This window comes from Danio aesculapii, chromosome 11, assembly GCF_903798145.1.
Source record: "Danio aesculapii chromosome 11, fDanAes4.1, whole genome shotgun sequence".
Classification (NCBI taxonomy): Eukaryota; Metazoa; Chordata; class Actinopteri; order Cypriniformes; family Danionidae; genus Danio; species Danio aesculapii.
This window is the reverse complement of record NC_079445.1, coordinates 39725189-39740342: the sequence shown is the minus strand read 5'-3', so window position 1 is coordinate 39740342 and position 15154 is coordinate 39725189. Positions and strand designations below refer to the sequence as shown.

The window sequence follows — 15154 nt, the reverse complement described above, 5'->3', positions numbered from 1 at the left end:
TGTGTGCAGATGGATTTAATCAACTCCTTTAATCGATCAAATTAAAATATGTGCGTTTTGACATATTATAATGAGAGTCTTATGTGACGCTAACCTCACCAAGACACAGACTGCTGAAATGCAATGGAATGCAATTACATGGCGATTAATCAACATTTAGCGCCAGTCATTGTCAATTTTGTGGTGACTTGTTGCGCCTAATCAGAATCAGTCGCTTCTTGTGTATTCCTGAGAAGAAGACGTCCCTAAAACTCAATTATGAATGGTGGCTGATGATCGTTTAGGATAATTCAATAGTTTTTTTAATGACAAAAAGCATCACATCCACATCTGTTTGTGATTCGTGGTGTGTGACAAAACCCAACGCTTCTGAAGAGTTATGAGGCACTTTCTTAATAACAATAGCAGATGTAATATAAACATGGCGTGTTCTGAGAAAACAGTTTGCTGTCTTATATTCTGCATCATTGCTTTAATAACAGCGTATTGTCTTGAAGGAATGAATGGCGGTTGTGTTGAGAAGAAAAGGCCAGTGTTTGGGGCAAACACCAAAGATATGTTCAGAATGCACATCCCCACACTGCACACAGGTCTTCTTTATCGACGCTTTGAAGGGATTATGAGCAAACAAACATTTGCTTTTATATTACAGATACGTTTAGAGCATATCTTACACTGTAAGTCATGACAACAAATGTTTTTTATGTTACTTTAATGTAACAAGTTGAACTTAATATTTTGAGTCAGTTTGACTAATATAAGTTGAGATGACTCGAACATTCAATTTAAAGCAGTAAGATATTTTCATATAAATGTAAAAATATAAATTGAGTGTACATTGAGTATTGAGTATAAGTGTACATATAAATTGAGTTGTTACAGATTGTCTTTCCTTTATTTAGTTGTATAGCACTTTTTACAATGAAGATTGTGTCAAAGCAGCTTAACATAGATGAAGAAAAGAGAGCCATTATATTTGAAATTGTGAATGGAACATTCCAGCAATTCAGGCAGGCAGGAGAGCAGTGCAGAATGCTGGTGCAGTTCTAGTAAATTTAAATTTTTTCAGTTTAGTTTAGTTTAAATGTCACTGTTGAAGTTCAGTTCAGTTTATTTCAGATCAGTGTAATGCAAATGTCACTGCTGAAGGCTGGCCCACTGAAGAGCAACTCCACCAATGAGCAGCTTTTGCATTTGACCGTGTGATCACATTTAACTTGAAAGGTTCCAAATGGAACCAAAAATGTTCCATTAATGTCACTTGAATTTTTAGTTCCACGAAGAATGTCTTAGGGGTGGATCACGTCGAACACGTTTTTACATTCCACAAACGCGAGGCGCACCACAATGCATTCTTGTTGACAAGAAAAAAAGAAGTGTGGTGCGCCTTTTATGTTGATATGCAATGACTGAATCAACTGCGTATTGTGCGCGAGTGTTGCTGTTAATATTAGTGTAATTTTAATAATTAATATTATTGTATTGTAATGTGTGTTTATATAGCGCGTCTATCATGTATAGCCTTACACCCAAAGCGCTTCACAAGTCACAAGTCAGAGTCCCCTTCACATTTACTGGGGCATTAGGACTCACACAGACCACAGGTTGAGCACCCCCTGGTGGCCTCACTAACACCACTTCCAACAGTAATCTAGCCCTGCTTAGCTTTAGTGAGTAACGGTTCTTGGATAGCAGGGTGATATGGCTGATACGGATATTGCGATATTCAAGATTTATGAAGTCATAAAGCACCAGATAACTCAAAACAGCAGCCATAAGTCTCTCCTCCATCTTTAAAAGTATCTGTAGTTGTCTTGACAACACAAGCACTGCTGTCACCTCAACGGAAACCCTGCCTCTGCTTTCGTTTGATTGGAGAATGAAAGAGATGCGACTGACGTAACGTGCAGGAAGTTGAATTTATTCAACTGTGAGCGCTCAGCGTACAACGGCAAAAACGCGATGCGCAGCAGACGGTTAAAACACGAGGTACGCAGGGCGCATAAGCAGTGAGCCAAAACACTCGGCTGTTAGCAAATCATTAAAAAACAGCACCTCTCAACGCAAAAAGTTTGTTCGATGTGATCGGTCCCTTAAGCATCTACTGCGGCTACATTTAGTACTATGTTTTTGAAGACGTTCTAGTAAATTTTCTAGTAAAATTAGAATTACCTATTGAATTACAATAGAATTATTTAAAAAAATCTAAGTGATAAATAAACATTTCAAATATGTTGAAATTTCATATTGTTTTTTTTTATCTCCCCGACTGATTTTTTTTTTTAAATGTTCCAAATGCAAACAAAACAAAATCCAACAGCATGATGTGATTTTTAAAATCTTAGTTCTTACAGCATCATTGTCAATTTTTAGTTCCACCGAGAACTACTTAAGCATTATGCAATGCTCTGAAGATTACATTTTAAAGATGTAACATCTAATAAAAATCTGCAATTGTTACAGATTTACCTGGCCAAAAGATCATACATAACTTCTTAAAGCATCAACTAGTGTGCTGCAGACTAAATTTCAGTTGTTGTTACAGATTTGATTGACTGATAAAAATACTACTAACTACTACTATTACTACTACTAATAATAAAAGGTTTCAAATAGAACCCAAAAAGGCTCTTACATGTCACTGAAGAACTTTAAGATCTAAAAAGTATCTAATGGTGCTTTAATGAACCTAGAAACTAATGTGCTGATCTTAGGATCTGTCAAAAGCCCAGTCTACTTCTATATATAAATAGTTTGTATAATAATATATATATAATTTATTTAGTTTTTTTGGCAGTGACTCTACAGAAAAAAACATTTTGGGTTCCTCAAAGAACATTTCAGTCAAAAGCACTAAAGGGACCCTGTTTTTTTTTTTATATAAAGAGCATTTCAATCAACGAAAGATCAATCTCCACCTTTAAAACCTTTTGTTAAATTGAGAGGTTCCATGAATCTTAAAAGTCATATTTTTAAGTGTATAATGACATTTTTTAATCTCAAAGAACAACACCGCCATCTTACAAACACCATGGACATTTATGAGAAGAATCTTCTTTGCAAAAGCTAAAGTGCCACAAAGATCCATTGCAGAACATGTTACTACTTTCAAGGGTGCCGTTAAAAATATTCATAACTGCTGTCGGGTCCGTTAAATCACCAAAAGCGTTCAGCACTGCAGTCTTGCAATAGTGTAATTGTCACTTTGCTTCATCGAGGAATCACTTTATCCAGAAAAACCCTTTGCACAAGCCCGACTGCCACTTTCTGTTTAATAACTGTTAGTGTTTTTGGAATATCAGTTGCTCTCTAGCTGGTAGACAAAGGCTGCAGTCAGTTACTGTACTGCTGCTGCTGGAATCTGTAACCCTCGACCCACAAAGGGTGACGGGACCATCTGATTCCACTATCCCCCTCCTCAGCCTGAGGTCATCTGCTCCGATAGTGACTTCTGTATGTACAGACAGCCTCCCACAAACTTGCATTGTTTGCCCTTTTCTGCAGCAGCTCTAGTGCCTTTTCTTCAATAACTGTTATTATGTGCTGTCGACTAAAGATAGTGTTTAGGATATATGAAGCATACTCGGGCCACGCTAATTTCAAGTTAGAAAACGTGGATGGTAAACACTGCAAAATGAACTCTCGGGTGGAATGAAAATCAAAATGATAATGTTTTGTTGTCACTTGAATGCAGAAAGAAAAATATAAGGAAGTTAGGTTAAATTCTTGGGTTTCAATCTGAAATCCTACACTGTAAAACCCAATAAGTTAAGCTAACTCAAACCGTTTGAGGAAACCGATTGCAAAAAATCATTTATGTTCAAAAACTAATCCTAATGAGTACTGTGAACCTACTCCATTTGAGTAAATGAAGCAATTTGAGCACAGTAAAAGCCAATAAACGAAGAGAACTCAAACCAACTGAGTACTGTAAAACCCATTAAGTTAAGGCAACTCAAACCATTTGAGGAAACCGATTGCTACAAACCATTTGAGTTAAAATACTAATCTATATGAGTACTGTGAACTTACTCAATTTAAGTTGAAGTAATGAGGTATTTAATTAACTCATTACCTTCAACACTGAGTTCAAAACTGTTTTCAAATGAGTTGAATTAACTTTTAGTACATTCTGAGTTAACTACACTCATTTCATTTGACTAAGTTGACTGTTGGGTTTTACTGTATACAAGAAAACATGAACTTTTGTATTAAATACATATATAAAAACAAAATTAACACCTTAAAACAATGCGTAAATGCAAAAAACTGGCAAAGTTAGAATGTATGATAAAGTATGATAAATGCTGGGTTCCACAATTGATTTGTGTTGGGACAACATGAAAGAATTTGCTTTTACACATATAAGTGAATTGAAGAATGAAACAATTAAGTTGTCACCAAAAAAAAACCTAGAAAATTGTTGTTTCAGCTTATTTTAAATAAGTCCATTGAATGTAGAATGTATGATAACATGATATAGAAAAATGTATACATTCTCTTAAAGGGATAGTTCACCCAAAAATGAATATTTCCTCATTATGTACTCATACCCAAGTGGTTCTAAATGTTTATGCATTTCTTTCCTCTGTTGAACCCAAAACAAGATATTCTGAAGATTGTGGGGGAAAAAAGCAGAAATTGACATCCATAGTAACTCATTGGCTGTTTTTTCCTCAACATTCTTCATTATATCTTACTTTGTCTTCATTAGAATAAAATAGAATAAAAGTCAAACAGGATTACTGTAAAAAAAAAAAAAAAGAAAAGAAAAAAAGGCTTAACTTAGCTTTTTTGAAAAGAGTCAACTTGATTTTGTTGTGATTGCCAGCAACATAAGGTTGATTTATACATCTGCGTCAAGCACATGCGTATGGTCCATACCTGTCAACCATCCTGTTTTGCCCGGGATCCTCCCATATTTTACAGTTCTATCCTGCTATCATCCCGTAAAAGTAATTACCTGTATTTCTCCCGTACTTTTTTAGTCTTTCTCTAAAGAGTGGTAAATAAACATTAAAGAGCCGAGCCTCCCTATATGCAACCCATACCGCCGAACCACCAGGGGCCGCCACTTGCTTTTAAATGTGAGTCTGTTCTGTGCTTTCGCATTGTTTAGGCATGGAAACACTTTGAAATAAATATAAAAACCGCGGGATTCCCTTTCCTTTTCATTACAGGTGCCGTCTCCCCTTCATATGCAATTTTCAAAACAGTCATATAGCAGTGCATGACGATTTGAAGCGGAGTGAAAGTCTGGGTTGTGGGTGTCTGTTTGAACAGTTGTATACACATAACTAATAATAATAATATCTAAAGATGTCGATCTTGGTGGGTTTTTAACTAATTACGTCCTAAATGATCATAAAAAGTCAGGAAAGCAATCAAAAGCTTTAATTTTAACATAAGATCTGTGCATTGTTAAAGTGACACCTGTTATTTAATGTAATGAAGAGAAAAAAAATCTAAATAAATAAGAGATTCATTCGTTTCTCTTTAATCAGAATGTGTAAGTTATACAGTGAAAAAACGGCTAATGAGATTTGATAGCTTGAATCTAATTCATTATAATAGCTATTAATTTTAATAAGCTGAACTGTATGGTATGGTCCGGTGCAGCCTTTGCGTGGTCGCAAACCTCTTGCCGTGGATGTGCAGACACTGACACGCACCTCTCAAGAATGTAACTACACATCCCAACAAAGCGTAGCGCAAGCTCTGTTATTGGATGGCTCGGTAGTTGTGACGAGTGTGAGTAATGCTAAGAGCCGCAAGCCAGATAGAGCGAGTGTTTACAAGCGTGCTGTGAAGGAGCTCCAGATGGAAACTTGTTTTGTGTTTACCTTTTGATTAAAGTTGTTGCACATCCGCTGGTTCCCGCCTCAGAATCAGCGAGTTTTAGCTACTTGTACAATAAGGTAGCGTTCAGAAAAAAAAAACACCTGCGAGGAAACTTGACATAACATAACAACCTACTGCCAGCTAGCGTTTCTAAAGTGTTATTGCAGAGCAAAACAAACAGCGCGCAAAAGTATAAATGCACGGCTATTACTCAACGCAGAAATATAAACTAGCCTATAGCTCTCACAGATTGACGGAGAACACTCCCTGTCATTCACCTGAACTACATGTCCCATCATGCCCCGCAGTCACATACTGGTTTCAGGTCACCTCAAGATTGCACACACAGCTGAAGCTGATCGTGACTGACTGCATGGACTATATACACACCAATTACACACGCATCCTGGCTGAGTCTTGTTATACTGTAGTGTGTGTAACCTGAAACCGGTGTGTGACTACAGGACATGATGGGATCTGTAGTTTGGGTAAAAGACAGGGAGTATTCTTCTGCGATCCACAAGGGCTACGCTGCTGGCGATCAGAAAAGATTTTTGTTGAGTCAACTCAGAAAATGCATTGCAGCAATTTACCTTACAATTTTAAGTTAAGTCTATGTGTATTTTGTTTGTTTGTTTGTTTGTTTGTTTTTCACAGTGAAGCATAAGTAAATGATTACAGAATTATAATTTTTTGCGTGAATGATCCTTTGAATCCTAAAATGTCAACAATTTTAATGTAAAACCTTATTAGATTTTACCATTGGTTCATTTAATCCAGTAAGCTGAGCGTGATATTTAAAAATATGCACTTTAATATAAGCAGACAAGCACAAAAATATAAGAAATGAAAGCTTAATTATTATAAAATTACTACTATTATTTGTGCTTAATATTATATCTCTCTGATTAAAAATAATGTTTAATTAAAAAATAATCACTGAGGATGACTGAGGGTGTCAAAAAAACGATAATGACATCATCAGTAGTGAGTGAATTTGTGTGAGAAAGGCATTGATGAGAGATGTTTTGAGTGACGTGTAAAGCGGCTCACAAGAGCAAACAATAGACAATGGCTGAGCCTCACATGCGGCTCCTCTTTAAGGATGTTCTCCAGCGCTCGCCTGGCACTGCCAACCCTGAGCGGGACTCTAACTGCCCTCATTCACACTCCGCCTGGAGATCACCGTGTTACTTGGTGAAATACTCGCCTTGCAAATCAAGAAATGAAGCGCAACAAGGGATAAAAGACTAGAAAATAAGACCTGCATCCCTCGATGCTTTGTTAGAATTATGAAAGTAATCATTATTCTGCACAGTTCACAAATTAGACAATAAATAAGCCCCAAAACTTTTCAATGCAGTATTACAGATGTCAATATTAAATATAATTGTTCGGAAGTGAAACAAAGGGAAAATAATCAGAAGAAACAAAATAGTGAACTCAAAGGAGATTATTTTTAATACACTGTAAAATTGCAGGTTTCCACAGTCGTTTTGTGTTAGGACAACATGAAAGAATTAAGTTAACTCAACAGTTTTTACAAATTTAAGTGGATTGAACATAAAACAATAAAGTTGTCCAAACAAAACCTCAATAATTGTTGTTTCAGCTCATTTTAAATAAGTCGTTCTCTTTCAAATGTTGTTTAACAGAGGAGATACATTTTTACAGTATTTACTATAATATATTTCTTCTCAAGAAAGTCTTATTTCTTTAAGTTTGCCTGAAAAAAAAGTTTTGAATTTTTTCATAAACAATATTATTATCCCAATTAATTTGTTTTTCTGACAGAACAAACCACTGTTGTCCAATGACTTGCCTAGTTAACCTAATTATCCCAATTAGCCCTTTAAATTGTACTTTAAGTTAAATACTAACATCTTGAAAATTTATATTATTAAAATACCATGTGCTGTCATTATGGAAGACAGAAATAAATTAGTTATTAAAACTATTATCCTTTAAAATGTGTTGAAAAAAATAATCTCTGTTAAAAATCACTTAATATTTAAATTGGCTGATAATTTTGTCTTCAACAGTACACTACCTGACAAAAGTCTTGTCATTTATCCAAGTTTTAGAAACAACAAATAATAACTTGACTTCTAGTCAGAAGTGGCTTATATGAAATGCAAAGGCCTCTAGATTGCGCTTATTTTACTAAAATAAAATATGATCATGCCTTGATTTTTAATGATTTCATTAGGACAGAAAGGTCTCACTTTGCTTGGTCAAAAGTCTTGTCACTTAACAGAAATAATATCCAATATAGAATATAAAGTCATGCTGCAGTGGAAACAGAATGAATATTGTGTCTGACTCCCATGAGCTTGGAGGACTGCATCCATACATCTCTGCAATGACTCAAATCACTTATTATTAAAGTCATCTGGAATGGCAAAGAAAGCGTTCTTGTAGGACTCCCAGAGTTCATCAAGACTCTTTGGATTCATCTTCAATGCCTCCTCCATCACCTTTTTTTCTTTAAATTAGAATATGCAAAAAAGTCCACAAATTGGAATCATACAAAGAAAATGAAACTCTTACCCTGTATATATATATATATATATATATATATATATATATATATATATATATATATATATATATATATATATATATATATATATATATACACACACACATATATATATATATATATATATATATATATATATATATATATATATATATACATATATATGCATATTTATATATATATATATATATATATATATATATATATATATATATATATATATATATATATATATATATATATATATATATATATATATATATATATATATATATAATTAAATATTTTTAATTAATATTAGTAGTAGTATTATTATTGTTGTTGTTATTATTATTACTATTATTATTATTATTAATAATAATATGTATCAATAATTCTCAAATTTAGACAAAATGCACAAATCAACAACAAAAATTATGAAATTAAATACCAAAAACCCTAAGCCTAACCCATAATAAAGCTGAAATAAATGACAACGAAAAAAAAACATAAAATTAGATGTTCCAAATGTTTAAAAAAAGAACATAAAAAATAACTGTATGTCCTGATTGTAATTTTTTACTGATTAAGTTTTGTGCAGATATACTTTTCTCACTTATTTATAATAATAAACTTCAGTTTATTTGAATGGACAACCCCCGAACAGAAAGTACAACCCATAATCTAAAGCGCAGTCATCACATACCAAAAAAAAAATTAATAAAGCACTAAAATCCTGCTTCAAAGGCATCCTCCTGGCACATAAATCATGCATCAAACGTTACATTATTAGTTCTCCTCTTCTTTGAGATGCCGTTAAACTTATTTTATGGTTTCAGTTCCTGTTTGATGCTACGCTTTCAAAGATATCCATTAAACGTGGCCATCTGAACCCTCCTTTTGAGAAGCGCTCAACAATACGAGGATAGTTCAGAGCATGGGGTTGGTGGTGTGAAACTATTGTGTGATCGGGAGTTGAAGTTGAAGTCATTATCTGAGCTGAACTTGGCATGTTAGCATGTAGCTGTCACACAGAAAAGCAGAGACAATCCTCCTTTGTGGGAAAGCCACAGTAATCTCCTCTGTGCCAGACATGTTCAAATGTCACTCCTACAGCATTATGTATGAACTCAGCTCTGTGTGGGTTATCTGCGGAATTTTAATGTAGAAAAACGGCTCGAAAAAGCTCAAAATTGTGCTAATATCCTTATTCAGAAGACTGTAGGGTGATTTTCTAAGTCAATATTTCCCTCAGAAAATTAGATGATTAAAAACTATGGGTCACACTTTACTATAAGGTTTGCTCTGTTAGTATATGTACTAAGATGAACTCCATTAAAGGGACAGTTCACCCAAAAACTATAATTATGTTATCATTTACTGACCGTTTACTTGTTTCAAACATTTAGAAGTTTCTTTCCTCTGTTAATCCTAAAAGAAGATACTTTGAGAAAGATGTAACCGTTGACTTCCATAGTATTTGTTTTTCCTAATATGGAAGTCAATGGTTACAAGTTTTCTGGACTATATTAAGTGTTCAGCAGAAGAATTAGCAGAAGAATATATATATATATATATATATATATATATATATATATATATATATATATATACATACATACATACATACATACATACATACATACATACATACATACATACATACATACATACATACATACATACATACATACATACATACATACATACATACATACATACATATATATATATATATATATATATATATATATATTTATATTTACTTTGTATTATTTGCTTTTTGATTTTATTATTTAATTTATTATTTAGGGTTTTTTGCTTTTGGAATTTATATTTTTTTTAAAACTCAACCTGGAATCTTTTATAGATTCTTCAATCTGTTTGCCAAATTAATAGAATATGTTTTAAACACCCCAGAAGGACACAAAGTAGGAATCACTGGTCCTTTTATAAAAAGATTGTTTAATCCTTGAAGCAGTTAGTTGACAAAAACAGTGCTGTTTTAAAATGTCCAAATCATTCAGACTGCTAGTAAGTAGAAGATACCAGGCTTTACTTTTCTGTTTCATTGACTGAATTTAATAAGCAATAAAATCATTGTGGGCTGGTTTGCAATGGCTATACTCCACTATTTAGAGCAGGGGTCCTGAACCTTTTTTTAACAAAGAGCCATTTCTGATTTTTTTGACAAATAAATTGTTTTAAAGAGCCATTGGGATGTATCTTATATCCTTTCTTCATTTATTTCCCTGCACAACTCAAAAAAATAAACAAAAATGAAGCATCACCACTTGAGCAAGTCCATAAATGAAGAAAGGATAATTTATAGAAATGTTCTCTTTCGCCATCACCACTCATGAATGTTGTTTGAATTTACGTGCACGAGGTGACCATAAAAATGTAAGTTGCTTGCCCTTTATTGGTGTCACGGTTCAAGTTAATCCACAACACCGCTTTTATTGTAAACTGAGTTCTTATTAATTTTGCTGTAAAAATACATTAAAAAGGGAATTAAAATTGTATTTTAAATAGGAAACTGATTTCTAGTGACAGTTAGTTTTTTAAGCTTTAAAATATTATTGAAGAGAGACAGCTGGAGAGCCACATATTTTTAGTCAAAGAGCCACATGTGGCTCCCGACCCATAGGTTTCCTACCCCTGATTTGGAGCAAGGGAGCTATTCTGCTTAGGGCCCCTAAACGTACAGGGCTGGCCCTGGGGTTAGTGTAAGTTGCCATGTACTTGCAAAGTTTCTTATAGACAGTTAAATGTCTGTTGAAGGAGCAGTATCAACAGATATTAAGCAGACAGTCTACTAATACTCAAACAGACCATCAAAATAAAGCGTTACCTGAGTTCCCACTGAAACGCTCTCTAATATCCTGTGTTTTTCCGCAGTCCACATTCAGACGTGTCGAGCTCTGATGGTGATCTCAGTGCTCACGGGCTTCCTCGGTATCATTGTGAGTGTGGTCGGCATGAAGTGCACAAAGGTGGGTGACAACAACCCATCCACAAAGAGCATGATCGCCATCTCTGGTGGGAGTCTGTTCCTGCTCTCAGGTGAGTCTCAATTCTCTATGTCCATTGAGGCACAACATGACTGAGTTGTTAATGGGAAATGTCTGTCTGTAACGGTCACATACACTTTGCTACATTCATTCATTCATTAATTTTATTTTCGGCTAAGCCCCTTAATTAATCAGGGGTCCCCACAGAGGAATGAACCACCAACTTATCCAGCATATGTTTTACGCAGCGGATGCCCTCCTAGCTGCAACCCATCACCGGGAAACATCCACACTTATACACTACAGACAATTTAGCCTACCCAATTCACCTATACCACATGTTTTTGGACTTGTGGATAAAACCGGAGCACCCTAAGGAAATCCACGCAAACACGGGGAGAACATGCAAGCTCCACACAGAAATGCCAACTGACCAAGACGGGACTCAAACCAGCAACCTTCTTGCTGTGAGGCGATTGTGCTACCCACTGTGGCACCATGCGGAACTCTTTGCTACACTCCAAAAAAATATATAAATTATGGGTTGATTTATCTCTGACCTACCCATACAATCAAATGGGTACCTAACTTTACCCCTATACCACTTTAATAGTACCTTAAGTGTTTTGCAACATAATATGAAAATAACTGTGACCCTGGACATCAGAAACAGTCATAAGTCTCATTTTTTAGACATTATCTATACATTTTTTATGCATGACATTGAATAAATAAGCTTCCATTGATGTATGGTTTGTTAGGATAGGACTATATTTTGCTGGATTACAACCAGAGTACATACAGGAATCAGAGATTGAAATTGAATACCTTTTAAGACCTTTATAAAGACTCTTTCCTTTTATTTTAAGAGCTCATGGCCACTTTAGGTTTCAACAGGTAACATTAGCCGCGTTTCCACTATCGCGCCTAAAGCGAGCGAGCCAGGGCAAGCCAGGGCGAGCCAAGGCCAGTTGCGTTTCCACTATCACTTCTGGGGCGTAATCGGGCCAAAGCGGGGCTTCCTTGGGGCCAGCGTCCGGCCTTTTTCGGCCCGCCGAATACCTTGGGCCAAGGAGGGCCAACTGGGGCTTCGGGGCGGGGTTACATACAAAGGCGGAGTTTTCCTTTCAGGTAAAGAGGAGACAAGATGCTTTCTTCCCTTACATTTGTTTTGCTATCGTGCTTGATCAACTCACTAAGAAGAAGAAAAAATGGATGCAGCCAAAATGTGTGTTCGAAGTAAATGCCGCCGAACTCGAATGTCCTTATCCAGGGATCGCTGTCTGGCCTTACACCAACAGACCACAAACAGTAAAAAATACTTGGATACCAAACAAGAGCAAAGAGGCAGAGCGCGAGCGGAGCTACAGACGCCTGCTAGCATTTTGCTTGGACAGGCTTTTCTTTGGGAGAAATGTTTAATACTTCATTACCTGTGACTCGTTTGTGTTTTGACCACATGTGCTTGGCTGTACACTATATCAATAAAGTGTTTAGACTTTTAAAAACACTGTTGTAATACATTGAGCCACTAAACATTGTTCTTGTGACATTTTTCTACAGGAGGAAAACATGAATCACTTCCAAACAATTCAAATATAGTCTGTGTGTTAGTAAATGCAAGGCTATTGATGAAATCCAGGTATAACACTGTATGACAACGCTTCACATGACTGTTCTAGATTCTGGAGTGCATTACAGATCTAAAGAACATTATAAATGATAAATGATCTTTAATAAAACAAATACATTTATAGAGATGGTATACAAGTATATAATTTCACTCACCTGGGAAATGGAGGCCACGTGAATGATTTGTGAGCACAATTAAGTGCACGCAGCATGCCATATCATCTGATAATTGTAAGAAATAATTCCAAAAAGGCAACTGACTGTAAAGCCACAAACAAAAATACAATGTATATGCAGAGTTCAGCGGCTAATCAGCCGGAATCAGCTAAGGTGACGTGACGAGGACTAACGAGACCTAGCTGTCACTTAATAATGCACACTTAATATAACTTAATATAAACGAAACAGATGAGTTATTAAAAAATTCATCCCCCTCACAGTTGTCATGAAGGGTAATATTAGCTATATGACCCAAAATCGCTCGTTGTACCAGGCTGTAAACACCTTTATTTCTGCTGTAAAGTTGGCCATTTTAACAGTGGGCTTAATAGAAATTTTCTCTATTATGGAGCCAGGAGCAGAATTTCCATGAATTGCAGTTTCAATTACTTCCGTATTTGCTTTACAAGGGAGAGCGGGAGGTTGCAGCTTGAAACGAACACTTTATTTATATACTGAATATAAATGCTAATCCAGCAGGGGGCGCCTATAACAGCAGGAATATCTGTGTTTCCTTAGTTACTGCAGTAAACAAAGCAGCATGAATCTAAATCTAGCAGGATTTGATTGATTTCATAAACTACAGCATCCCAATATTTCGCAGATTAAATTCAGGAAAACTTGACCATACTGATACAAAGTTTAATAGCATTTAAGAATATTTAAGGGCCTTAAATTTCTCTAAATTGACTATAACCGCCAACTTATTCAGCATATGTTTTACACAGCGGATGCCCTTCCAGTGTGTTCCACACAATTCCTTCATGTTGTCCCAAACCAAATCAATTAAGTTAACCTAATGATTTTTTACAAATTAAAGTGGATTGAACATAAAACTATTAAGTTTTCCTAAAAAACTCTTAAGAATTGTGTTGTATCAACTAGTTTTAAATATGTTATTTGAACAAGCAGCACACTTGAGTGCTTTTGAGTGCACACTTATTCACACACATACACTGCTTAGTTTAATCAATTCACCTATGGCGCATGTGTTTGGACAGTGGGGGAAACCAGAGCACCCGGAGGAAACCCACACCCACATGGGGAGAACATGTAAACTCCACACAGAAATGCCAACTGACCCAGCTGGGACTCGAACCAGCGACCTTCTTGCTGTGAGGCTACAGTGCTAGCCACTGAGCCATCGTGTCGCCCCAAATGTTGTCATGACTTACTAAAAACATTATGCTTTTATTAATTATATTATTAATCATACTTATTTTATTAACTTTACAAAATATTTAATTGTAATAACTGCATGTATGTATACTATTACGCTGGCACCAATGCAATGTTTTTTCACAGTGTTCAGCTGAAACTCAAGGCCTTGACAGTAAACATAAACAAAGTCATTGCTACTCTGTGCAAATTGTGTTATGTAGGTCAGTGCTCCACATACCTCAGTCGCCGTAAATCACTGAATGTGAATTAGTTTTGGTAAATAAACTGGCGTTCCTCCATTAGCCTCCAGATTCCTGAGGTCTGTTCTCCTCTGCCGCTGTCTTCATCGTGTCTTGCAGGAGTAAACAGGAAGTGGCTGTTCTGGTCACATTAACACTCTCTGTAAAGCCTGAAAGTAAACAGACAGAGATGTGTCCTCAGTGACTGATGCTGTGATTTCTATCTGGTCTAGGTGTCTGCACGCTGGTGGCCGTGTCCTGGTACGCCACACAGGTGTCTTCCCACTTCTTCGACCCCAACACACCAATTAATGCCAAGTAGGATTAATAAATTATTTGAAAAGTACTATGGAAACAAGTTATTTAAACAAGTCATCTTTATTAAAAAATAATATACTACAAGTCAATGGAAATATATGAGCTTAGTAGGTTAAAAATGTGTATGGGTGTGCCATGTATGCAGTAGATTATACAATTTATATAATATTTACAAATATATTCTAATTCTATAAATAAATATATATATA

General features: G+C 35.4%; 1 protein-coding gene across 2 annotated transcripts in view; it reads left to right on the top strand.

Annotated features, from left to right (window-relative positions):
• Window positions 1-15154, top strand: part of cldn19 (claudin 19) — a 32846-nt gene that overhangs the window by 3837 nt on the left and 13855 nt on the right. For both annotated transcript variants that reach the window (XM_056468762.1, XM_056468763.1), the window contains exons 2-3: window positions 11264-11428; window positions 14861-14945. In XM_056468762.1, the coding sequence (XP_056324737.1) occupies window positions 11264-11428; window positions 14861-14945 (250 nt within the window). The remainder of the gene's footprint in view (window positions 1-11263; window positions 11429-14860; window positions 14946-15154) is intronic.